This window comes from Leguminivora glycinivorella, chromosome 24 (assembly GCF_023078275.1).
Source record: "Leguminivora glycinivorella isolate SPB_JAAS2020 chromosome 24, LegGlyc_1.1, whole genome shotgun sequence".
NCBI lineage: Eukaryota > Metazoa > Arthropoda > Insecta > Lepidoptera > Tortricidae > Leguminivora > Leguminivora glycinivorella.
In genome coordinates, this window is record NC_062994.1 from 1155321 (window position 1) to 1182891 (window position 27571).

Sequence of the window (27571 nt, forward strand, 5' to 3'; positions counted from 1 at the left end):
AAGGGAGTCACGTAAATAGCCAGTGTAAGTTGACCTATGCCGGCTCTGAATAAATTATAAATATGACTTATTTGTGGAATGTAATACCGTCTGTTTTTAAATTTGATCTTCTTGTTATGTTACCTTTCCACACCATGTGACACCATTTCACACTATAGGTGGACATCTTTAAGGCATCAAAATACCCTTTTTCAATTTTTTTATTGCGAAAAACACGAGCTGCTTTCGGGTCGGTTACTTGGTCGTTAGGTCGTTACTGATCGGGCACGCTTATATCATGGCAAATACAAGTAAGGCTGGTGACCGCGAGTCGTCTTGTAATGGATGTCAGTAGTGTAATATGGTCCGTACTGGCACAGCTCGGGGTATGTACAAACACACCTTACAAGCACAGTGTTCTGGCACACCTCGATTAAGGTTGAGTTTCGCGTTCGATTCGACCTCTTATCATTAAGGTTGAGTTTGGCGCATTGTTGGCACAAGTTCAAGGCGTAGGTTTAAGATTCATCTGATTGTAATTTGCATAAATCATAGCAATTGAGTGATGATTTATGTCGTATATTTTAATTATGTTACCATATGGTTGATTTGAATTTTTTTACTCGTTTCCAAGAGCAAGGTACTACATTGATGATGGTTACTATAAGGATGAAATTTGTTAGTACCACGAAATACCTCTTAGAGCGTCAATGTGACGTCAATGTGGTACCTTTCTCTTGAGAACGACGTGAATATATAATTATGTTTTTGTTTATGTGAGTGGGGAGGAATGGAAATGAAATAAAATTGTGTATATGCTTAAATTGTATTTTATTTCTTAAAAAATACATTACGCATTGCTATTGTTTATACTAAAGTGTCCCCAGGGTAGGGTCTCGACATGATCCGGTGTGATGTATCGCTTGTTGTCTAAGCCGCTAAGCGTTTTTTTCTTAACTACCCTGGTGAAAAGTTTGTGGCGTGAGCTCACGATGTTATACATTTCGTCGTACAGTTCGCTGTCTAAATTTAAACAGTTTCTGTACTCGGAAAAATGTATCCTTGCGACCACTGCAGCGATCACACCTTTGCTCTTCTTCACACACTGCACTTCATCTTTTTTTTTCTTCGCAGGCACTTCGTCATCATCATCATCATCATCATCATCATCATCATTATCATCATCATCATCGCTATACGACTCTAATGAGTACGCATACATTTTCGATCTAAGTCCTACGAACTCCGTTATGATTCTCCCCTTTACTTCGTCTTTCATTACTCCCACCACTTTTTTATTTACTCTAGGTAGATTATAAATATTATTATCTGCAAGATCGGAGGTGTCGAATCTCGTGCTTACATCGGGTTGAATGTCTTCATAAAAATCATTAGTGTCAATTTCGTAGATGAAAGAATCAGTGTCTGTATATAATAATTTACACTTGTCACTGTCGTATTTTTGCATCATATAGTCGTAGTGAAACTCGTACATTAGAGTTTTTGATAGTTCTAATATTGCAAAGCCAGCATAAGTTGGTTTATTATATTTAATTTTAGAGCTGTTCAACTGTACTGCGACCAAATCATCAGTAAAAATTGTACAGCTGTGGAAATGAGGTTTTGCTATGTATCTCTCCAACCCAAAATGTGGTTTACTAAAAGATTCAACATCTTTCCAAGTCTTGCAGAATTTAACATTTAATCTCTTTTCGATGTTTTCGATACTCTTTTCCAAAAATGCTGTTTACAAACAGCTTGTACAAATCCTTTTCGAATGTGCTAGTCGCTTGTGCTCTTTTTTTAGAGTTTAGTTCAACGTATGGTTTTAGCCATTGCTCCTGACGAAAGGAAAGTATCCTATGAATTTTTTTTAAAACAAGTCCTTTCGATATCGCCTGTTTTAAATTAAGTCCATGAATTACATAATTGACCTTATCATCCAGGGTTAAGAGTAGTTTTCTCGTCTCGGATCCAGGAGGGCATTTGGTTTCAGCGCAAAAAGGATAGTCGTGATGTGAGTCGTGAAGCTCCTTGGGGTATGATAAATCCACCTCCAATATGTAGCCCACGAGCGAGTCGGGTTGGATCATGCCCACGTCAAATGCTTCAATTTTGTCTTCAGATAACCACTTGAAATTACTAATTGGTAGGTATTGAGTCATCGCCCAACCATATAGATTGTTAACGTCTAAATATGTAATAAATTTATCCTCCTTCTTAGAATCATATTTCTTCATGTATTTATTATTGGCTAAAGAATGACGCTTCGACACCTGACTGACGCCGCCCCTAATGCCGGCCTTTATGAATTGGATCATTTCATAATCCGTCATGAGTTCTAGTTTAATACCCGTGTAGCGTAGCATGGCGCTCCACGAGAGACCGGGGGCTGTGTAAAAGTGGCAGGGGTCCAGTTTGTAGGCTTCGAGACACACCAGTCGAAAATTTTCAAACACCTCAGCCAACAGGAGCACGTCCGTTTTCAGATATAAGTCACTGTACTCTCCCAAGGTTTTTATTTTAAACTTCTCCCAAACATTGAGTGCGTGATGGTAATCTACCTTTTCGATATGAGAATCAGTCAGTTTGCTGTAGAATTCCTTCCTTGTCGGCAAGGTTTCTTCATCCAACTTTGCCCAGCTGTCTAGATATTCATATGGGAACACTCCTTTACGGGACAACAAGTCGAAAGCGGTGTCCGCATCAATATCCTGCGTATACGTTGGGAGGTGTTTGGGTAGAATTTTGAACTGTTCTCGAGTTAGATTTTTCACAAGTTTATCTAGGCTGCTACCCAGAAATTTGTAAGAATCTATGAAGCGCAATTGGAATTTTTTTCTAATCTTTTTATAAAAGGATATGTACTTCTCCTTTGTGTGGGGTATGCAACCAATTTCGCCATCTTCTTTGGCCAGCTCGGTGATAAACAAGTGACTGTCATACCCGCTCAGGTTGTGAAAAATTACTGGTAGAAATTTGGGTATCACATATTTGAGATTACACTTATTGTGCGCTTTTCCACGTATTCGGCCTGTTAGGTGGCAGTGATCAATGACAACGCTGCTGTCAATGCCCAAAGGCTTTTCACAAATGTGACACTCGGTGGAATTTTTGTCTCGTTCGCACATAGTGTTCAAGTCCATACTAATTGGGGGAGCTGTGAGAATGTTATATATGATGGCGGCGTTTTCATAGAGTGTTTCCGCAAACACTTCTACACAATCTTCCCCTCTATATGAGACAAATTTACACAAACTTTCGTCATAGTCGCAATGGATGTACAATGCAAAACTGCACGGTATGTGTCGCGCGACATTGAATGTATTTTTAGACTCATTCTGTTTCCTGGATACTGGTGAAAGGATCGACTCAAAATCTGCATAAATTACAAAAGGCACCTTGTACTTGCGATGGTATTCGTCAAACTCGATTATCTTATTGTTTTCGTCAGGTAGTATTGGCAATTTTTCTCCACACCCCATTTTTTCGTGTAGATTTAATTTTTCTTCGGAGCGAAACTTTTGCAGACAACCATCGCAATAAAACATTTTCGACGTTTTCCCACCCGTTTTCGAACACATATTTAGCAGTCGCGACATACTGTTTATGGTTGAAAAGTGGCAGGTTTTAAGATTTTCATGAAAAAGTAAAATGGACTTGCCTGGTGGAAGCATTCTTTTCCTTGCGTGATATGCGTAAGGGGACAATTAGGTGCTGCTTATCCTCTTTGTCCAGCCCGTATACGTTGATTCGAATGTTATTATTATTTTCAAAAGTTTTAATGTCCTTTAATTGAGTGGGGAATGTGACCCCTGTCCAATCTAAACAATCCTTGTATTTCAAATATTTCGAAACGCGAAAAGCATTCTTATCCTGGGGATATAACGCTGCAAGTACCGCCCACATAAAGCACGAGTCGTCATTATTTTGTACATTGACACAAGCCTTTTTGACGGTAACCCAGTCGGGTAGACTTATATGTTTCGCACTTCGCAGTGGGGAATAGTGGTTGATGTTTAAGTCCAAATACTTAATTTTCTCCAAGGCCCACCCACTGTCTCGTTCCTGAAATTCTTCCATCTTAGCCGTAATGGTTGTGAGCACCGTGTGAAAAAAAAGGCTTCGAAGTCCATCGCGCAGTCCAATGTTGTAGTTTTCATGGTGAAGGATTTCGTGTCGCGTATTATCTCATCGCCTTTCTCGCTAACGAGACATTTCATGTAGTCCCCCATTACCTCAACGTGAACCTTGATTTGGTTACATGTAGAGATTTCGTATTCTAATAGTTTCTTCACAACGTCTCTGGTTGACCCGATAAAGCCCTCGGGGTCGAGCGAGTTTTCTTTAATTGCTTCAAATCGATATGTTATGATTCGACACTTGAACGCAGATTGAACCACATATACAGCACCTTCAGATGGATCTCGTTCTGACAGCAGCCGATGACGGGGAAAGTCAGTATGTTGCATAAGCTGACCCACAGGAACATCTTCATTGCAATACTGACAGTGATGCATGTTGCCGATGATGATGATGATGATGATGATGATTATGTCTATACAAGCACAGACTTTCTAGTAAACTGAACTACGATTGCGACAGAGTATACCTTTTATTCATCTCGACATTGTTCTACGAACTATGTTTTACCAGCAGCGGCGGTGGTGGGGAGTGGGGAGAAAATTATCTCTATTTTATACAAATTTCTGTATCGATCGTGGTTATTTTTTGCAAAATGAAATTCGCGTTTTGGGCGTGTATAATAACAAAGCGGTTTGTAGAACGTGTTTTATTACTCATAATTACATATTTTAAAAAATAGGAGTGGTGAAATCCGGATACAAACCGAGGATAATTAAATTGTTATCTCATGTACGATCGAGCCTATAAAATAAAGTGGTTTGATTTTAAAACTAATTTAAATGCTAATGCTAGTAACTGTGTGGGTTGTGGGAAATTACAATAAAAGAAAAAAATATACAGTTCAAGAGTTTTATTGTGAGATAGGTATAATTTAAAAAAACAATGACGCATTAAATAGAATATCAGCAGCGAGGCACTTGAGTTCACAATCCACCACAGAGTTAGGATCGCACAGAGTGTCCATGAAAAGAAAGGCTTGCGTCACAGTATCTGGTTTTTTCATTTTCAAATGCCTCTTGAAAAAATTAAAACGATTCTCGTATATGGTTTTGCTCTTGTTCAATTGTCTGATTTGCGCAGTCACACATGCTATAATTTTTTCAATATTCCACCAGTCGGCGCGTCCAATCAACAGTGTATGTTGTTCATAATCGTGTAGTATCAATTGAGGCCCCGGTGAGGGGGCGGCGGCGGCGGCGGCATCGGCGGTTGTCTCGGTTTCGGCTGTTGCTTCGGTGGTGGTGGTAGAGGAGGTGAAGGATGACGTATCAACAGCGTGTAAACACTTATTGGTGGAGCGTATATATTCAGCGGTTGAAGTGGAAGGGTTTATGAGAAAGTTTCTTATCGCTTCAATTTTATTCATGTCAGCAATGAAGTCAAACCATTCGTTTTCACTTATTGTCACCCGGTCATCGAATGTGACAAACGGTTTAAATTCGACCTGTGTTCCAAAAAGCTCCAGTTTAAGATATACGCACACATTAGAGAATGGTCTTGTTGAGAGTGGTTGCGGTGGTGTAGGCGAATGCTGCTGCTGCAGGTATTGGTGTTCACTCACGCCGCCTCCTCCTCCTCCTCCTCCTCCAATCCGATGAATGTTATACACACTCTTGGCCAATTGACAGCTGTTTGCAACAATGGAGCTCACGTATGAAGGATAATAATAGTGATAGTGATGCTGATAATCCATTTTTATGGTTTCTCAAACTGAGACGACGACGACGACGACGAGTGTTCTTGTCAAAATCCACCAGGAAACTGACTGACTGACTGTTTAATTGTTCTTTCTCACTTTTCCAGTGAGAGGGCTATACTCAAACATGGAGTCGTGGAGGATGAGACAGTAGGCTGCCACGTTGGTGGGGGTATCTTTTGTAAATTTCATTACCACACGTATGTCCACAATGCCAGAGTTGAAGGTGTCAGGCTGTCGTGACGTATCTATGACAACGAGAGCTCCATGAACCTTGTAATCATTTATACTCATCAATGGCGTAGGTACTGGTTTTCCATAATACGAGCGTTGGAAATTAGCATACGCATTGTATTGCAGAGCCATAAAATCCTTGGAAAAGTCTGTGTTGAATGAGTCATACGGATAGCATTGCGAGTTTAGATATACACTACAATTTTGCAGATTGACATGGTCGAATTTACACGATGCCTTCTTTTTGTCGGTCTTACGTTCTTGCTGCAAGCCTATAATGACATAGCGCGGCTTCTCTAGCATGGTGCTCGTCTTAATCGACCACACATGTTCATCGACGCCGGCGGGTAGTGAGGGGTACTCATACAGTTCCCAGGTGCGAAAAGCTATGGGTATGGGTATGTCGTTTTCAACATATTGCATTAAGCGCAATTTCTCTCTATCCGATACCTTCACAACCGGCATACGCCAAACTATGCGCGTAATCGTGACGTCAATCGGTGTAGAGTCCGCCGCTACAGTTGCGCAGTGTTCATTGGTGCTTGCCCTGTTCAATATCAATTCGTGCTTAGCGTTGACAATAACCTTTTTATAATCCTCAGCAAACCCCAATAGGTGAGACAGGGGTACGGTGTAGCTGAAGTCGTTCTTTTTATCCACAATCACTTTATGCTTGCCAATGTTCCAAGAAGAGCTTTCCAAAGAATGTTCCATGTCTGTCCCGTACGAAACTAGACCCTTCATTGTAGTAGTGATACCGCAGTTTTTAGTTCTATCAATTTCCACACCGTTCAACTCGTAACGCACATCTTGAAATAAAAACGCCATTGCATTGTTGATGATTTGCATGTCTTTTTCGAATTTGCCCTCAATCAGCAAGTAGCTTTCATGTGGGTATACAATAATATCCTGTCTATTGATGGCAATTCTCACCTCGTCATTGGTTTCGAACGAATTATTGTACGGGAGGTATGGATGAACCTCTATAGATTCAATAGTGTCATCCACAATGACCCTCTCGCCAATGTTTAACATTGCACTCGCTTCGGACATATTTTATAGCCCAATTGTTGTAAAAATTGAGCGTTAGATTTAGTCAATTTTATTATATTCCCGTTCCTTTGGGAAAAAGAAGTCGGCTGTGGTGGTGGTGGTGGTGACGGAGGTAGTAGTGTTGATGTGGGTTGAGGTGGCAGCGACGGTGGTAGTAATGTTACCTCGTTGGGAACTTGAACCCTACTAATATCATTAAAACCTACACCAAAGCTTTTATAGACAATCATATTTTATTTTTCCACAGATATATGTGTTAGCCGCCTACTGCAGCTGCTGCTGCTGCTAGACTTTTCTAATGTGAAGTCTGAGTGAAATGTTTTCACCGGCAAAATTTACCAAATTGCCGCGTTCGTTCACTATGCGCACTTCGATTCTCTGTATGTTGCTCAATGAGCGCTTCAGCGGTAGGTAGATAATATTGGTGGGGCACTCGATAATCTGAAAGCCGGGCGGAACGTTTGGGGAGAATTCGTGAAGCACATGCGACGGCTTATTGTTGGTGAATGATCCTTCGACAATGTTGCACTCTATTCTTATAGAATTAGTGATGAGAATCTCTATAGGGCGATCGGACTCGTACGTAGATCCCGATTTGAGTATTCGCTTGGAGAAGCCGAAAAGTGGTGCGATGCTATTCGGTTTTGTGAAATCCACCCCAACATTGGTCGGTGTTGTAATGCTAACCTTGGACGTGTTGGTGTTTGCTTCAATGTCCACAATGCAATCGGGGTCTAGGGGGCAGTTTTTTAAAATTTTCCTCTTTAAAAACTTAATAATATCGGTCAGCTCGTAAGCGCCCTCTTTTACGGCGATCGTCTTTGTGCCGTAGTGAAATAGATTATTGCTCTTGTCCACGTTAGGTATAGAGTTGAAAGTTTTAAAATAGATTAAAGCACACTCGTACGACGCGTCCTTGTCGAGCTCTAGCGCTGGTAAATAATCCGCGTACAACTCTGACTTGTGACCGTCCAAACTGATTGTGAACGAAGAGAACTGCGATGAAGCGGATGATGATGATGATGACATTGCACCGTCCACAGTTAAAACCTATATGATTGTGAGACATGTAGAAATGAGGTATTTATAGCAGTGGTAGAGAGAGAGAGAGAGATGGATGGTAAACTTACAAAAATAACAAACACATACTTCATCATAATTAATCATTTAATGGTACATTAATTTAGCAGTATCGATTAAAAAATTCAAACACAAATGTCCACAGTTTTGCGCGTTGGACCTTTGAAAGCGTGTATAATTATACAAAATATGAACTGGAGGCTTCTGTTGAGGTGCTGCTGCTGCTGCTGTTGCTACTAAAAAAGCGTTGCGTGCCAACTCACTGACGACACCACCACCACCACCGGCAGCAACGTCAACGTCAACGGCTGCCGTTAACGGTGGCCGTGAACGTGAACGGGGGCCGTAAACGGGACCGTTAACGGGGCCGTTAACGGGGTCGTAAACGGGGCTGTAACGGTTGCCGCCGCCACCGCTGCTGTTCATGTATCGCACAAACTCTATTGGAGGTCTCAAATCACCATAACTGTCAAAGTAGACGCATTCGTTGCCCTTCTTCACGTACGCAGTCCAGTGAGTGCCTTCGTCGGTGTCCAAATTTAAAACGCCTGTTTCATTGATTCGTGGCCCAGTAGTCATTGGTAAGGTGTCTCTCATGAAGATACCTCTAAAATGGGGTATTTTCATTTTTTTCACACACTTCATTATGTCAATATCCGTCAGAGGGCGCTTTGGTAAATTTAGTTTTTTTTTTTTTTTGATAAGGTGTCATATAGAGTCCCATGCCGGTTCTGTACGGTCTCAAATATAGACCTTTTCCAACAGTGGCGCTTTGATTCCTCTTCACCATTTCGTAAATATTTTTCGCTGCCGTCGTCACACCCCTGCTAGTGTGCCAGTCGCCGCCAAAGCCCCCAACAAAGGTATCAGCGGTAGAAATCCCCCTCTTTTAGGTATGGGGATCACACGAGGTGTTTTAATTGTTTTACCCTTGACATACTTTCTCGCGGCTTGCACTGCTGCGTTGAGCAGAGTCTTGGAAGAAGGCGGTGTGGTGGCGGTGCGTCGCTGCTGCTGCTTCCTCCCACCACCTCCTCCTCCTCCTCCCTTTATTCGTTTTTTCACAACATCGCGACTGTTTTTGATAACCCTCGAAAGGGGTAGTACACCCATACCGCGCTTCACCTTGTAATTCATGATTTTATTAACACCAAATGCGGCCAAACGCTCTGGGAAATTTTGCGTTTCACGCACGCGTCTCGCAGCAGCGTCTGCTAAAATCAAGTCGGCCTTATGACGTTCTTCTAAGGAGCGGTTTTGTCTGTATGCGATGTCGTGCTGTTTACAAGCTTCGTCCAGTCCGTTGACGCCTTTATCGCCGCGAGCTAATCGCTTGTCTAATTTAGTACCAGGCCCGCAGTAATTGTAGCCTGGGAGGTGAAGTTCAAATGGTAGTTTATTTATTAAGTTGTTTAGCAATCCACGACCGCTTACTTTCTTGACTTTTCTCGGCATACTGACTCTGCGAGGGTGTTGCGTCTACTTAAGTACCTATATATATTCTTCTTCTTCTTCTCTTTACGAAGGAACTTTAATGTTTATCCACATGGCAGCGGAAACTACCCATCCAGCAATTGTAAGGACAATCGCACACGTCATCGTTTTCATCGTCCTCCTCCTCCTCCCCTTCCATCGTCGTCGTCGTCGTCGTCGTTGTCGTCTCTGACGCCGACGATGATACCTCTTCATCGCCCTCGTCCAACGCATGACCACCTTTAAAAACACTCCCATGTGGTTTCTTCATACCATGCTCCTCCTCCTCCTCCTCCTCCTTCTCCTCCGCAGATGTGCAGAATGTTACCTTTCGGTTGCTTTTATTTATTTTTTTAATTTTAGAAGGATCAATGTATTCTGAATTGGTGCTAGTAGTAGTAGTAGTAGTACACTCTGGACAATGCATGCGTATGAATCCTGGCAAATCAAGCGCTGAGTCTCGCTCCCAGTTTTTCACATGTTCTTTACAATAAAAATATTGTTGTACATCGGGATCATCTCTCAAATGTTTAGGTAGTATCTTTTCCCAGTAACGAATTTTATACTTGAGAAATTTTAAAAGAATTCTTTTATTCATATGCTTTAAATCCTCCAATGTGATATTCTCGCAGAGTTCATCTCCTTCCATCATTGACAATGGATTCATGCTGTTGCTGTGTGTAGAAATTGATTGATTAAAAAATAGGTATAAAACAAACGTCTGAACCTCAACGTAGATCAGAACAGAATGAAACTTAGAAAACAAAACACGTCTCTTAAAATACGCTCATGGGATTTCCACAACGTGAGCGGTATGCAGTCGAAACAGAAGAGTAAGCATGGTGCTTTGTTGCCTAATAGCATTCGCTGTCTCATAAGCGGACCGTCGGGATGTGGTAAAACAAACGTTTTACTCACACTATTGCTAGAACCGGATGGTTTAAAGTTTCTCAATGTGTATCTGTATTCCAAATCACTCGCACAACCAAAATATGTTTTCCTAAATGAAATACTCAGTAAGGTGGATGATTTATCGTTTTATACGTTTGACGATAAGAGTGATGTCATACCTCCAAATGAGGCTAGTGAAAATAGTGTGGTCATATTCGACGATGTCGCCTTACAGGACCAGGACACGATCCGTCAATACTTCGCCATGGGGCGTCACAGACAGTTGGACTGCTTTTATCTCTGCCAAACTTACAGCAAGATACCTAAACAGTTGGTGAGGGATAATGCCAATTTAATATTACTGTTTAAGCAGGACGACCTAAATTTACGTCATGCCTACAATGACCATGTCAACACAGACATGTCGTGGGAACAATTCAAAAAAGTTTGTGAAACATGTTGGAGTGAAAAGCATTCATTTCTAACTATTGATAAGGAGAAAGAAACGGACAAGGGTCGATATCGCAAATGTTTCGATTATGCTATAATAGTGTAAGTGAATTTGTGATGTGTATATATATGTTAGTCGTATTATTGTTTTTAATTCATTTTCAAATATGTCGTCTGAGGGTGCAGATCGTCCGTTTGGAGACAAACAATTAAAAAGAAAATTATTAAAATCTGTAGATTCTGTCAAGAAAAAATTGAAATTGCTTCAATCGAACCAAGCTCAGCTGTCCACTTCACTCGAAGAAACATTTCAACCCATTACAAAGCCTCTCAATGTTTTAATATCAGAGACGAGAAATGTCAAGAAGAAGAGCAGCAGCGTTGACAACCCTGATACCAACACACCACCACAACCACTGCCTATTAAGCGGGAAAAATCAACATTGTCCACGGTGGTAAAGGAGAAGCAGAGAAAGAATATTCGAAAAAAATAGAACAGCTGTTTGAAAAGGACGACGATGAAGAGGATAATTTGAGCAGCGTTCCCCCTAACACCACCCCCAATAAAGAGGTGATGATGGATCGGGAGGATGAGCAGTCTGATGATGATGATGATGAAGTCGGATATGAAAGCAGTGTTGATGACCCACCAATGTATGAAACCCCGAAAACGAAACGGAAATCGCAATCGCCACTGATTAAAAAGGTCGCTGCCGGGGTCAAGATACCATTCGGCGCCTACACCAAATCTGGACAGTTATTTATCGGGAACAGCCCCATAACTCTGTCCCATGATGATAAATCTTTCACCGTTCAAGGAGTATCTTATTCTCTCACACCTGGTTTAAGGGAATTGTTATTTAAAAAAACAATGGATCATAAACTGATCACTGCCAATGACACCACTCACTATGCTCAGATTGTGGATATGACGCACGCGCATCGGCGAGGCTTCTTAGCATCGGAGCAAATACAGGGTGACAGGAGTGACAAATATAATAGGTATATCAAACCTTTTGTCATGAAACAGAATAGATTGGCTAAAGTGGGCGGACGTCTCAAAGCGTCAAAAGCCTTAATTAGACCCCTCGAAACGAAACAGTACTATTCTGACACTGACATCGTTTACTGGAACGATCCCAATGAGCTTGTAGATCGCCTGCGTTTACTTATCGCATCACAGAGTGCCGGTAATACAAATCATACTAACGAAATAAACGCTATTCGGGAGGAGCTTATGGAAGCTGGGATCATTATAAAGTAAATAAAACCAGAACACTCGGTGTAATTTTCTCATTTTCATCATGCCAATCAACAAGTTCGGTCAGTACTTGCAAAAAGGTGGTCACGAATCGTTTTCAATCTCTGAAAACGTATTGGGTAGTAGTAGTAGAAGTGGTGACAGCATCGATTGCGGTGAGAAAAGACTCATCAACCTATCGCCTGGCAAAGATTTGGAAGACGCTACTACTTTATTTCAATTGCAGCGGGAGGTGAATAAAATAAATATAGTAATTACAAATAATCATAAATTCACCAATCTATTAATACCTAGAGTTATAGCAATCGAAGAATCGCTGGGAATAAAACCTCCAGGTCAATATACTCCACACGCTGTGACCACTGACGGTGCAACTACTACTACTACTACTACTACTACCAGACCCATAACAGCTCATACAGCGGTTTCCACAATCACCCCCGCTACTGGCAGCAGAGTACCTAAACCATCTAAACCATCTAAACCATCTCTACCACCCATTGGTTACGAGACAGCAGCAGCAGCATTTGGTAAAACTAAAAAAAGGCCACGGGAAACGGAACACTACAACAACGATACATTACCAATACCAGGTGAATTTGTGGAGATAGAAAACATTATCTCACCATCGGCACCACCACCACCACCCATTGGTAGCAAGGGGGAGGAGGAGGACGAGGGATACTACCACGTTGAGATACCTATACCAGTGGAGATTGAAAACAGTAACAAACCGACATCTCTTCCAACACCGCCTGCGCCACTACAACCCTCGATTGAAGCAGCAGCTAGTGAGGTGGATTACATCTTGGACGAGGACTACATTAGCGCAGTTGATTCTAGTTCAAGTAAAAAAGCGCGCATATTGTAAATATGAGTAAAGCCGATGTCGTCAAGGAAATACATAAAAACGCTAGAAAAAATTTCGCACGAAGGCGTTTCATACAGAGAGGGTTGGATGATACTTGGCAGATCGATCTTATCGATTTGCAAAAATACTCGAGAGATAACGGTGGATATAAATACATATTGGTGTGTATAGACACATTCTCAAAGTATTTATGGCTACAACCGCTAAAGTCTAAAAATAAAAGCGATGTTTCAAATGCCATGAAGCGAATTCTGAGCGGTAAAAGACATCCTAAGAATCTACAATCAGACTCTGGCAAGGAATTCTATAATACTGATTTTCACAATCTCATGACTAAAAACAACATAAATCACTACTCCACTTACACCGTCATGAAAGCTTCAATCGCCGAGCGTGTAATAAAAACAATAAAACATTGGATGTGGCAGTCGTTCAGCTTTAATGGATCATATAATTGGACAAGACTTATAGAGGATCTCGCAGAGCGGTACAATAAAAAGATTCACTCCACCATTGGCATGTCGCCGGCGAATGTAAACAAAAGGAACTCTAAAGAACTACTTCGCACGGTTTATAATCATATTAAAATTAAACCGTCTGCTAAATATAAAGTGGGTGATTATGTGAGGATAAGCAAGTACAAGTCAACCTTCGCCAAGGGTTATACAGCTAATTGGACTGCCGAAATATTTCAGATTGTTAAAGTGAAAACTACTGAACCCACAACTTATTTATTGCAAGATGCAAAAAAAGAACCCATCTCTGGCTGTTTCTACGAACAAGAACTGCAAAAAGTTAAATATCCTAACATTTACCTAGTTGAAAAGGTATTGAAGCGCAAGGGCAATAAAGTTTGTGTGAAATGGTTGGGTTTAAACGAAACATCTTGGATTGATAAGAATAATGTTGTAAATTGAAATTAATAAAATGTTGTAAAATAAAAAATAAAACCTTTCATTGAAACCCTTCCTTTTCAGGTAAAAAGAAAAACAAACAGCATTTATACAGACACACACACGTTTAATAAAATTAAATAAAAGATATTACTAACAAAAAAAAATATAGACATAGGTACATATTCGCATTTGCATAATCATAATTACATACTATACTACAAATTACATAATCATATGATCACCTACTGCGAGCATAACACATTGGCATAGTGTATTCGCCCCCTGTGTCGTATAGGGCCCCCTTACTTCGAACACATCAGAGGGAAAAGTTTTTATTAATTTAATGAACTGATTGTAGTTGACGTTTATATCTCCGGTAGTACATTCTATATGATCTGATAGAGCCCTCCACATTTCGTGGAGGGCATAATATTTTTCATCTTGAAACTTAAAGTGTAACGCTCGTAGAATGAGCGTCACTTTCATCGTTAGACAATAAATGGCGATTTCACATCGCCATAACGATAAAAGTGAGAATCGTTCTAATTCTTGAATCGTTATGCCCTTTATCTTATCTAATCTCTCTCGAGATGATGATGATGATGATGATGATGTACACGACGACGACATGATAGTTCTGCAACAATAATTTTGTGTAAATCTATAGCACTTAATTAATAACACCTTTTTGTTCAAAACACGCACACGCACACGCACACAACACGCACTGATAGTTCGGGAGAGGGTGGTGAGCTCTATTCGAACGCCAACTCGAACGTTTTCCCCACCTCCCCCAGTACAATAAGATGTTTTTCACCACCGTTTAGGGTGGCCAAGTGATCATCACTGAGCATAGAGAAGCGCCCTGGCAGTGACACGTTCCCATAATCCTCGATCATAAGCACGACCTGCCCGTTCGACTTGTCAAATTTGGACTGGAAGCGTTTACAGCCCGTTATCAAAAGTTTCTTCTGCCTGGGTAGGTCCCTGAGTGGGACCCACTCGATGAGGTTGGCACCGACTGCGTTGATGGCCTCCAGGTTGGCGGCTGTGGTGTTGTTGGTCTTTGATGGTGATGATGATGATGATGACGACGACATTTTCGCAGTTTTAAGATAGTAAAAACTCACTTTTTATAAATTTCGAAACAGCAACAGGTCAGCGCGCAACTGTGCGTATCGCTTAGATAGATCTGTGATTGTATCGAAACAGACTCGCGCTTATATATACTGATTCGGGCGTTCGAAATAAACTACACACACGCGCTCGCACGCACACAAATGCACACTCTGAGATAAAGATCTCCCTGGGGCGAAGATAATAGGCTTTTTTATCTACTTCCTCATAATTCTTTTTAATAGCTTTCGTATATGTTTACGCAAACTCGTATCCGACTCGTTCGTGTTTAATAAGAGCGCGTAGAGGGGCCCATTTCTAGGTTTACGCATTAGCAAAGACGCACTTAATTTTCGCTCAATATCCTCACTTCCGTCATCATCATCATCATCGTCATCGTCGCCATATTCACGTTCCACACCCCCTTCGAAGGCCTTGCAGACTGAAGTGGGTGAATGTATTAATGCTATCAATTTGTTTTCAAATTGTTTTTTGTCTGTTAATTTGAAAATTGACCCAGATGGTATAGGTTTTTGTGAATTATATGTTGAATTCGATATGTTGAAATCCTCCATGGTCACATAATGCGAAGTGGAGCAAGACACTCCCCGCGAAGCCCAATAATCCACCGGTGTTAATACTTGCTTTGGTTTGGATGATGATGGCGTTGACGCTGGTGACGGCGGTGGAGGTGGTGGCAGCGGTGTCGATTGAATAATCGACCTCAAGATAGACTCCTTCCCATGGTCGCAGCCTTTAACAGCACAGTGGTGGTTGTGACACGCTTTAGGACTCTGCGGTGATGATCTTGACGGAGCTGGAGATCCCTCTGGAGTAGAGTGCGGTCGTGGTGTGTCCGGACGTAGAGCCATTTTTATTTTCTTATGCATAGCACTATCACAGCGAGGAAGGTAGTCGAGTATATGTCGCTCTTTAGCACTGAGAGCTCCTTAAATACACCCAACGCTCGATAGGTACATATGTAAACAATCCGACTAGTATGCTAATGTAATAATCTAAGCTACAATGTAAACTCGATAATGGTGGACTTCTAGGTCTCTAATTATGGATAACTAACGATTGATGCGGGATTCTTATTCTCACACATTGTAAATTTACCCTGTTTTAAGTTTTCCAACTCAATCGTAGCCCAACTTATCAATTCATCCAGGCTAGTTTTATACACGGAACAATCGCGAGGTGAAGTCGTTTTATCCACAGCATCATCATCATCACCCGTATCATTACGAGGCTTTATTCTAGAAACTAATAATGGTTTCCGCACGTTTTCCACTTTTTCGGTATCGACTATAGGTTTTTTATCCACCCTTATTGAGAACTCAACCCCAACGTCGTCTCGCACCACTTGGGCGTAGGTGTCCTTCGACCAGGTCTGTTTTACAGTCACTTCTCTACGGTTGCGAACTGTGGCATTCTCACGAGAAATTTCCACCCGAACCACATTGACATCGGCGTCTTCGGTGCATATCGGAACTCGTGTAACTTCAGTCTGCTTTACCCATACTGAAGTGGTTGGCTCCATCGATCCTTTGGGCGCAGTCAGGAGTTTGATGAACCAATCACCCCTCATTACGTCCCCAGTTTTATCCATCACTCGCGCTTTGGTAATATACCACTCGTTCGCAGATGTACACGGCGGGAAATAAATGTCGCGCACCATGGGGGTTAAGGTGAAATTCTTTTTCTCACTAGTTATCGACGACTCGATAAGTAGGAAAACCGAAAGCGGTAGCAAATTCGAGATGAACATGCTCGTTTCTATTCGAACCGACGCGATTGAATACATAATGAACACCCTAGTGCTCTAGCTTTTATATTATGAAAATTGGCACATGTTATTATGTTGCAACTGTTTGATCTCATTTCAAAGCCAAAACCAAAAATATTTGCAAAGAAAATGTCGCTGATTACTAACATTAACAATCCGCGCCAAGACACAAAGGTTGTAATTAGTCACACGCTACAATGTAGCATGTTAATAAATGTCAGCAATTAACATTAAAAATCCATGCCAATAAATAGGTAAAGGTTAGTCATATACTACAATGTAACATGCAAATACGATTATGATCTTGGAATAAGTTCATACTAGGAAGCGTCAACAATATGATTAAGGGAAATAAATCATTGTCCGATGGCTGGAATTGCAAATTACCACTGAGGCTCTATTTTATGCAAATTACTTTTTTTTCCATTCCGATGAAACATTGACTCGGTTGCTAGCCTTAATTTGGTGAAATAAATCAAATCGATCGCTGGATTTACCACAAAGGATTGTAAATTATAGATATTTTTTTTAATTTATGCAAATAACTAATTTTTCCATTCCGTTGAAACATTGCGCGCCTACGCCTTGAAAAAGATAGGTACATTTGTTAAACAATGCGCCAAACTCAACCTTAATGACTAGGTTAATACCATTTGCAAATTACAATCAGATGAATCTTAAACCCACGCCTTGAACTTGATTTTTTAAACAATGCGCCAAACTCAACCTTAATGATAAGAGGTCGAATCGAACGCGAAACTCAACCTTAATCGAGGTGTGTCAGAACGCTGTGCTTGTAAGGTGTGTTTGTACATACCCCGAGCTGTGCCAGTACGGACCATATTACACTACTGATGTCTATAGGGGTTGGTCTGTGGTATCACTGGTATCCCCAAATTTTACTAATAACCATAAAACCAAAAATGCATATAAAACTAGGCAAAAGGCACGAAAATTAAATTTTCTATAATAAACCTATATGTTGTAATAAGACTGTTTCACACTTGTAGATAAAATAAGTGTTAAAATGCTTCTTAAATTCTAACTTAATTTCCTTTTGATGAGAGATCCTTTACACCTCCAAATCTTTGACCTTGGATACCTATTATATCTCCAAATGTAATGTATTATATAAGTATAAAGTTTGAAAATCGATGAATACACCCTAACATTAAATTATCTACATTTTCCATCAATTTCAATGACCGATTATCGCCTACGATAATCGAAATCTAGAAAATGAACTATTTAGAGCCAAATTAGCGTAAACATGTTTGTGGTTCAATTAAAAAGTTATTGCTCTAATGCTCAGCTTGGCAACAGAATTCCTTACAACTCGTAAGAGACTTGTTCTGGGGCATTCCACGAGAATGTCGCTTACGACGTGAGCATTTCTTTTTTTTTTTGCCATTTTTTTTTTTATTGGTTTAGGGAATTTTAGGTCAATTGTACTCGGAATCACGAGTACTTTCAATCTCACTGGGAGACAAAGTGTCCCAGAATTTCCATACATCTTTGTTACTTTCCTCCTTTGTTACCCCATACAACATGTACGGAAAATGGTAACAAAATAGGAAAAAATCGTATGGGACAATTTTTTTAACTACTAGGATTGAAAAGGCTAGTAATTCTGAGTAGAAATAGCATATTTTTTTCAAAAATATCACACTTCATAAAAGTGGCAAAAAAAAAAAGAAATGCTCACATGCTTTTGCCTTGTATGGCAGCTGTATCAGTCCAAGGACTATATAATAGCGCGACAGACGAAGCCCATACAAAAAAGCGTACCCCTGAAATGTATGGGCCTTTTAATTCAATTCAATTCAAAATATGTTTATTCATGTAGGCCTAGTTACAAGCTCTTATGAATAGTTCATTACATATATATTATGATCTTAATCTAACCTAATTATCAGAGCAATTTATTGTTGTAATTATTGTTCATAATAATATTGAGTCTATAATATACAATTTCATATAAAAATAATCATTAAACAAAAAATATATAATTAGGTATATGTATACACCGTGTTTCACTTAACACTAAAAACCTAAAAACAGTTTGTTCAGAATCGAGAGTAGAATCGATTGAGCTATATCTTGATGGGGGTAATATTTTTATTTAAATTAGTATTATTAGTTATTTATTACGTGCCCATTCTATTGTACTCGTAATACAACATTGTTTATATCGCATTGCTAGAGGTTGTTTACCTTTTTTCAGTATTTAGGGGTATTAATACTGGCCGCTTACTTGGACGATTATTTTTTCCGCTACTAGTTTGACGTTGTTTGTCAGTTTAATCTTAATGTTTATCATAAGTCATAACAAATTGAACTCGTACCTAATTACAACCTTGTCATTTTGAATATTGAGTTTATTTGCTTACTGCGATTACCTGTCCAATTTGAAGTTTACTGTGACAAAGCTTTAAAGTGTTTTACAGTGACATCTTAGCTGTCTATTCGTAAACCTTATGTCGTTGCAGTAACGTACACAAATAAATAGTCTTATGGTTTATGATGGTAGTTAGCAATTATTTTATTGAGTGTAGAGCTAAAAGTCAAGTAGAGCTGTACAGAAAATTAAAAATTCAATTAAAAAAAAAGTAACGATCAGATTAAAAGATGAATACTCTAGATCAGTTTAAAAAAATAAAAATCAGTTGGGGTGTCTGAGAAAAATGAAATGAAAATGAAAATGAAAATGAAATATTTGAAAATGAAAATGAAATATTTATTTTTCAAGTAGGCATATTACAATGCGCATATGAACGTCAAATAAAGCTACGCCGGCTCTAACCCTACGCCTCAGCCTCGAGAAGATTTCAGTCCCCCCTCAGTTGGGAGGGGGGTATCCACTATGGGACCGGCAAGAAACTCGGCGGGCAACTTCTTTTCAAAACATTACATCTTATAATTAACATGCATTAAATAACAACATACAATTTAACATGCAACTAATAGTTCTTGGGTAATTCTTCTTTAATAAAACTTAATCGCAAGGTTTACTTGTTTAATCAGTTAAAATTACAAATTGTCCCGACAATGATTACCGATTGATCGGTACCGAGCGCGTCCGAAGTTGGGAACGAACTGTCGACGGTCGCGTCGATGGCTTAAAAGCTACACTACTTAATCAGCACGCGCACACACATAACACCCCCCTTATCACTGAGAAGACCTTCCCGTGAAGAAGGGCTGGCCAGCAGGGGCCAACTCGACGTCCTGGACATTCGGGATCGTGGTTGACCGACGTGTTTTTAGTTTCCTCCAAAGCAGTATTCCGGCGGCTACGGCGATGAGTGCGTATAAAGGTATGATCCAATACAGGTGGTCATTATCCTTGATGTCAATTGTTCGCAGTTGTCGCAATGGTTCCTCCTTTTCTAGGAGAGCTTCGAGTTTATACAATTGTTCCAGAGGAATTCTTTCCAGTTTCAACGGTTGTGCAGTATTTCTAATACTAATATTTGACATTTGGAAGGAAATAAGCTTAATAGCTTGGCCTTTAATTTCATTTTTGTAGTTTTTAACAGATGAACTTGCGGTGGTGAACATACAGCCTTCGGGGACTTCAATCAGGTAGGTTCCTTGGATAAATCTAATTTCTTCGCTGTCGCATAAGAGTTGTAATTTTGTTCGTCGCGGACATGTTATTGCGTAATGGTAGTCGTCTAATCTTTGAAGCATCTCAAAGTCACTCGTAAATGCTGTATATTGGCAGGTAGCAGAAATTTCTTGGTTTAGGATCAGCGAGTAGATGCAATCGTCGGGCTTTGATGCCAAGGTAAAAAAGGTTTCTTCACAGTAATATGTTTCTTGGAAACGTTTACATTCTTGTTCCATGTACTGGTGTTTCTCGTCGTTCATTGCCATATAAGGTTTAGGAGGGATCAGAATGGTCGAATTATAAGTCGGAGTGGGAAATAGATGGTAGTAGGTGTATGTATTCTTGTACATTACAGGAAATTTCAATGCAAATACGACTCTATTCTCTGCATAAAAGGAACCACAAGTAATGATGTCATAATAGTCTCGAAACGCGGTGTTTTCATTGATAAGCATTTCTTGTTCCTTGTAAAGTTTAAACAAGACGTTTGATATAAACATGATATTATCAGTGCCGACTACACTGTGGTGGGTTATACCCAGTTTAGAGAAAGCAATTGCATTTTCAAGCATGGTAACAAAGTCAAGAAGACTCCGTAAATTACTTTTTATCATGTTACATAGACTGTTAATTTTGATATAGTCTGATAAGCGGTAGTTAGTCATATTCACATCAATTATGATTTCGTTCAAGGCAACATGAATTTTATTTTCGTTAGAGATCATAGCTAACAACGTGTTATTGAATGATTCTAACATTTGTTTATTAATGCTAATTCCAGAATTCAATTTATTTCCAATTAGATTTTGATTTTCCTGTAATGTTTGTATGGCTTGGTTATAATGACGTGCATCGTCGTGATCCAAATTTCCAGTAATGCTTTTTATGACAGTACCCAAACCGTTAAAAAGGCCGCGTTTTTGCTTAGGGTGAATCGCGTACAAGGCATTGAATTTACCATAAATGGTGTTGAGGTCGTTCAAGAAAATCTGGGTGGTCGTCACTGAGGTATCTCTAAAATAAAGGGGGTCGGCAGATTTCATATAATCTAAGTAACTACCTATATAGTTCTCTATATTACTAATACTATCCTTAATACTATTTAGTTCATAGTAGTGTAAAAACACATGTTCAGTCATCTGAATCTTAGCGGTGCCCAGTTTAAATGGCAGGACTCCGGGGTTGTTATCCAGCTCCGTGAGGGTTACTTGCCGGCCCTGGGTCGCTCCTATCAGGAGGGTCCTGGAACAATGGTCTTTGTTGTTTTAACGGCACCCTCAGCGTTCTTTTATGATGACTGATATCCTTATCGTCTATAACTTTTAATTCTAAGTTTCTCTTAATTCTACGACCTAAATAACGTGGTTTCGTCTTTTGACGAGCAGCCGCGGGATTTTTAATGTACACGGCTCGGTTTTCTTCGTATACGGGAGGTTCGGATCTATCCTTGTTAGCCCTCGAAATAGATTTCTCTTGATATTCTACAAGGGATTTGTTAAGATTTGCATATAACTCTTTTGTCACATCTTTATGCCTATTAACGTAATTTTGTAGATAAACGTCTTCAATATTAATGTCAAATAGATCGCGGTCGTTAAAATGCCCATTAATGATTTCAATAGGTTTTTTCTTGGTCGCTGAATGGATACTGTTATTATAGCCAATAATTGCATAGACCATGAGTTCATTAGTTGTAAGTTCTAACTGGTTTTTGTTTATGATTCTAATATGTTCGAGTATAGTTGAATGGAACCGTTCAATAGCACCATTAGATTCAGGGTTATTAACGCTGATAAAATGAAGTTTTATTTTATGTAATTTTGCTAGTTCCTTTATTAACTGATTTTTGAACTCCGTGCCTTGATCAGCAGTGATACACAAAGGTGGGCCATGATGGGACATATATATGGAAAGGGCGTTTAGCACGCTTAATCCAGTGCATGATTGTAAGGGGTATGCCTGAGCATATTTGGAAAATATGTCAATGATAGTAAGGAACTTTTGGCCATTGACTGTAAATGTGTCTACGTGAAGGACTTCGAACGGTTTCGTAGCCACAGGTACGAATTGATATAATTGTTTATTAGGGTGTCTTTCATATTTACTGGTTTGGCAGATATCACAATTGTTTATAAATTCTGTTACGCTATTGTTTATATTTGGCCAGTAGTACTGTAATTTTATTCTTCGTTCAGTTTCCTGTATCCCTCGATGATTAGTTGGACCGTTATGTATGCGTTGCATGATTTCGATTTGTTTTTCGCAATCAGTTACATCTTCGATGTGGGTTTTGCAGAAAGTTAAATTATAAGCCATATTTCTGAAGGTCATTTGTAACACTGATGTAACCTCTGGGATGAATTCGTGGGGCATGAAGATGCCATATTTAGTTTGGGGTTTTACAAATTCTTTGAAAAGGTTTATTATGTCGGCTTGAATATTGTTTTTATTTATTTGGGCTAATATTCTAATTTTGGTGGGAAAAATCTTGATTAATTTTGGTTTTGTCGGGGAGTGATGCACGAAATCCAAGAAGAGCTGGTTGTTGAAAATATTTATTGGCTTGTCAGAGATGGGTATTTCCAGTATCGGATTTTCTAGTTGTGAGTGAACAGTACTTTGCGGCTGATCAGGTGTTTGTTTATTCGTTTCTCGGTGTTTTAGCACGGCCAGAGGTAAGTCATCTTCATCCGATGAATCACTTTCAGGGAGAGCAGTATGGCGTGCCAGGGCTGCTAAAGGTAAGTTATCTTCTTCATCGCTTTCGCTTTCAGAGTGGTTTACGACCATGGACGATGGCCCGTCGTCTGGGTCCTGGTTAGGGTGATCAATATTTAAATTTATCTCATTGTTTTGCAGCTCTATTCGTGATAACGCGTCGGCGTTCGAGTTAAGTTTTCCTTTCATATAGGTGATAGTATAATCGTACTCTTCTAGTCGTAAGCGCCATCTTGTCAATCTACTATTAGGTTCTTTTACGTTCATCAAATATTGTAAAGGTTTGTGATCGGTAATTATGTTGAATTTTCGACCGTATAGATAGGGTCGGAAGTATTTCGTAGCGTAAACTATTGAAAGAAGTTCTTTCTCAATCGTGCTATATTTTACTTCACTTTCGTTAAGCGTCCGGGAAGCATAGGCAATCGGAAGGTCAGATCCGATCGGCCCTTGTGAAAGTACGGCACCTATAGCGTAATTCGAAGCATCCGTGCGCAAGTTAAAAGGTTTTTCGAAATCCGGATACTGTAAAAGCGGGTCGTTTGTAAGCAAATTTTGACAGTGTTTAAAGCAATTTATATATTCGGGGGTAAGTTCAATCTTTGCACCTTTTTTTAAACATGAAGTCAATGGTTTAGTCAATTTCGCAAATTGGGGAATAAATTTTCGATAATAGCCGAGTAATCCCAAGAACGATTTTATTTCTTTGCTGGTTTTTGGAATAGGAAACTGCTGGACTGCTTTGATTTTATTAGGGTCGGGCTTAATACCTTCTGTGGTAATTATATGTCCTAAGAAAGGAGTCTCACGTTTCATGAACTCTGATTTGTTTATCTGTATCTTGAAGTTGGATTCGCGGAGTCTTTGGAAGACGTCTTCTAAATTTTGGATGTGTTCTTGGAGGGAAGTGCTGTAAACGATTATATCATCCATGTACACCATTATATTCTTTAAGCCGCGTAACACGTTGTCCATGACACGTTGGAATGTTGACGGTGCATTTTTTAAACCAAAAGGCATGCGCAAATAGGCGTAAACACCGCGGTATCCGTCATTGTTAGTATCTACGCTGAATGCAGTTTTTTCTATATCATCGGGGTGCATTTCTATTTGATGAAACCCTGAGGCAAGGTCCAATGTCGTAAAATATTGGCATCGACCAAGTTTGTCTAAAATATCATTGATGTTAGGGATCGGATACTTATCACTTATTGTTTTTTCGTTTAACTTTCTATAATCTACCACTAATCTCCATTTAGTTTGGCCTGTTGCGTCTTGTTTCTTTGGGACAATCCAGATTGGGGATGACCATGGGCTATTGGATGGACGTATTATGTTTTGTTGAAGCATCGATTCAATTTGCTTGTCTACTTCTGCTTTATGTATTTGGGGATATCTGTAAGAACGCGTATAGATTGGTATCTCATCCGTTGTATTTATCCGGTGTTTAATCTGATTCGTGAACGTAAGCGGAGTGTTTTCAGTATAAAAAACATCGCTATATGCTTCGCATAAGTTTGAGAGGTTCCATTTCTCTTCTATGTTAAGATGATCCATTCTAAGAAATGATAGAGCACTATCATTTTTCTCGCAAGTCGTTTCTAAGTTATAAATTTCATAATCATTATTCAGCGTCTGGGCTCTAAGGGGCGACGATAACATAACAATGATGTCATTATTAGTCGGGTTTGTTATTTGCAGGTGGGCCTTACCTGCCTCTGCTCGGGTTACAGTGTCGGGAATGTAACAATTGTTTACATTAGTGCGTGGGATGTAGATATCACCGTTGCGGATGTTGACTGGTACCATCAAATCCTTTGTTGAGTTTGATTTTATAAGGGCTTCGAATAGAGATTTTGTTTCAGAAGTCAAAACCTTTATTGGTATATTAGCGTTTGGTGTAATAAGTAATTTATTTTCCAAGTCAACTTTAGCTTTTAAATGTTCCAGCATTTCGAAACCAATTAATCCGTCAAATACGTTATGAAACCTATAAATGTAGTATTTAAACAAAGATTTCTCTTTTAGTTCGGCGAACGAAGGTATCTCCACAGCGTAGTTAAAAACAGTAGTATAATCTGAGTTTACAGTGAATGGTTCAAACAATAGCTGATGCTTGTTGAAATGCTTTTCGAAAACTTCTGGTGACAAGAATGATTGATTAGCTCCGGTATCAATCAGTAATTTCAGGGAGGCTCTTTAATTTCGATATAGGGTAGCCGTCTTTTTAAGTGAGCGTGTATTTCTAATGCTAGGGGTCTTTGGTCGTATCCGAATCCTGAGGAAAATCCTGATTAATTTCCTGTTCATTAAAATTTAGTTCATAATTATCGTGGTACTGCTGGTAGTCTAAATAGTCTGTGCATACATTGTCGCACTGCGCGTTCTCAGAACTGTGGCCGCCAGTGATAGCGGCGTATTCGCGTGGGTCCGCGATAAGCATTTCAGGCGCCGGACATTGTTGTTGATACATAGTTTGGCAGGTATGATTATTTAAAGGGTTATTTATAGCTGGCATGTATGGTCTCAATGGTACCTGAGCTGATCGATATGAAATTCCACTCATAGGTTTAGGTTGTTCTACATTTTTGTTGGTTTGTTGTCCAGAAAATTGCCTTGATGGGTTGTAGGGATATTGAGGCCTGTTCCACGGATTATTTTTGTATGGATTGGGATAGAAAGGTCTGTAATTATTTTGATGAGATGAGACGTTTTGTCGTTGTGAAAATGACGGTTTATTTAAGTTGGCGAAGGGCACCGGTCTTGGGGGTAAATTGTGAGGAGCAAACTTGTTTAAGTCTAATGGTTTTTGGAAATTAGTTTGAGGTGCTTGCCTTTTTTGGAGATAATGTATATTTTGTTCCTCTTTGATAAATTGCAAGGCCGTTGGCATGTCCGAAGGACGCATGGTTCTAATCGTTACACCCAGAGGGTCCTTAAGGCCAGTCAGGAAAGCTTTCAAGGTTTGAGATGTAAAGAAATCTCGCTTGCAAGCTTTCTTGTTTTCGTCAGTTTCGTGCAAGTTAACATAATTTATAATAGTACTGAGTAAATGCATGCAGCGGTTATAAAATTCTTGGGGGGTCTCGCTCTCTTGGCGCAAATTAACAAGGTCTCTATTAAGGCAGTTTTCGTCCCGTTGGTCGGCGAAATTTTTTAGTAACACCTGTTTTACTTCCACCCACGATGCAACACCATTTATAGTAACGACCTCTTCGGCTTTTCCTTTCAGCTTATTAAGAACGCTATGCAGCAATATTTGATTGTTAAAATTATTGGGTTGTGCTACGTCATAGTATTGGGTCAAGACGGTTTCACACGTAGTTATAAATCTGTGTAACTGATTTGGACTTCCATTGTATTCTGGTATAACACTAAGAGCTATCTTAAATTGATTAATATTATTATTATTTGCTTCCGCCATTATAACAATTAAAGGAAATCGAATACGGGAAAATTGGACAAAACTTGTGGATATACAATTAAGCAGTTCGAAAGAAAATTAATAAATTTCTGTAAAGTACAAAAACACTAAGGAAAATGGAAAGGACTCACAGTATGGCGACGGCAAACAGCATTTTCGGCTCCGGAGGTCCGGTGACTAGGCTTTTGAGGTGGAAAAGCTCTAGCTATCCTTTTAGACTGCGCCACTAATAGTTCTTGGGTAATTCTTCTTTAATAAAACTTAATCGCAAGGTTTACTTGTTTAATCAGTTAAAATTACAAATTGTCCCGACAATGATTACCGATTGATCGGTACCGAGCGCGTCCGAAGTTGGGAACGAACTGTCGACGGTCGCGTCGATGGCTTAAAAGCTACACTACTTAATCAGCACGCGCACACACATAACATGCAAAAGTATTCATCAAAGAATATGAACAGACTAGGTACTCTATGGAAATCAATTTCAATAAATTATATTATTGCTTAATAATACGTCGTTCTTCTTCAGAGAAAACATATCAAATTGTCATAGAAGAAAAAGATAATATGAATCTCAATATCATTAAATATGTAATTTACCTACACAACATAAAATATAAAATATTTGATGTGCTTTCTTATCTGAACTGTGTCCTCTATACATAATACAATTATTTTAATTGCTATTCGTTTTTTGTAGTTTCTGGTTCGGGCCATGCATGTTTGTCTGTCAAATAGTCCTCGACTCTGTAATAAGCCTTTAACATCAATGATTTTTTTAAGTAGTTCTTAAGAGCTGGGAGGGGTAATCTCAAAGCAGTGTCAGGTAACTTATTATAAAAATGAATGCATTGCCCAACAAATGACTTCTGTACTTTACG

The 27571-nt window shown here is 39.5% G+C and overlaps 2 protein-coding genes across 3 annotated transcripts; both read right to left on the reverse strand.

The window, feature by feature from the left end:
- Positions 1–5902: 5902 nt before the first annotated feature.
- Positions 5903–7108, reverse strand: LOC125238959. The gene has a single exon (XM_048146459.1). The coding sequence runs from the start codon at positions 7106–7108 to the stop codon at positions 5903–5905; it is 1206 nt and encodes a 401-aa protein (XP_048002416.1).
- Positions 7109–19937: 12829 nt separating this feature from the next.
- LOC125238780 lies at positions 19938–27113 on the reverse strand. 2 transcript variants are annotated; one of them, XM_048146216.1, is made up of 3 exons: positions 27027–27113; positions 26822–26950; positions 19938–21790 (listed from the first exon to the last, which is right to left on the reverse strand). In XM_048146216.1, the coding sequence occupies exons 2-3, from the start codon at positions 26842–26844 to the stop codon at positions 20107–20109; spliced, it is 1707 nt and encodes a 568-aa protein (XP_048002173.1). In that variant the 5' UTR covers positions 26845–26950; positions 27027–27113; the 3' UTR covers positions 19938–20106. The 2 variants fall into 2 exon arrangements, with proteins under 2 accessions (XP_048002173.1, XP_048002172.1); XM_048146215.1 differs by having other exon boundaries at positions 26822–27111.
- Positions 27114–27571: the final 458 nt, after the last annotated feature.

Excerpts from the sequence above, each read along its gene's own strand:
- LOC125238780 (XM_048146216.1), bottom strand. The coding sequence starts at position 26,844 with ATGCTGTTTGCCGTCGCCATACT. Across the intron at positions 21,791-26,821 it reads CTGTTTGCCGTCGCCATACT|GACCCTCCTGATAGGAGCGA; the intron begins GTGAGTCCTTTC and ends CCATTGTTCCAG.
- LOC125238959 (XM_048146459.1), bottom strand. The coding sequence starts at position 7,108 with ATGTCCGAAGCGAGTGCAATGTTAAACATTGGCGAGAGGGTCATTGTG.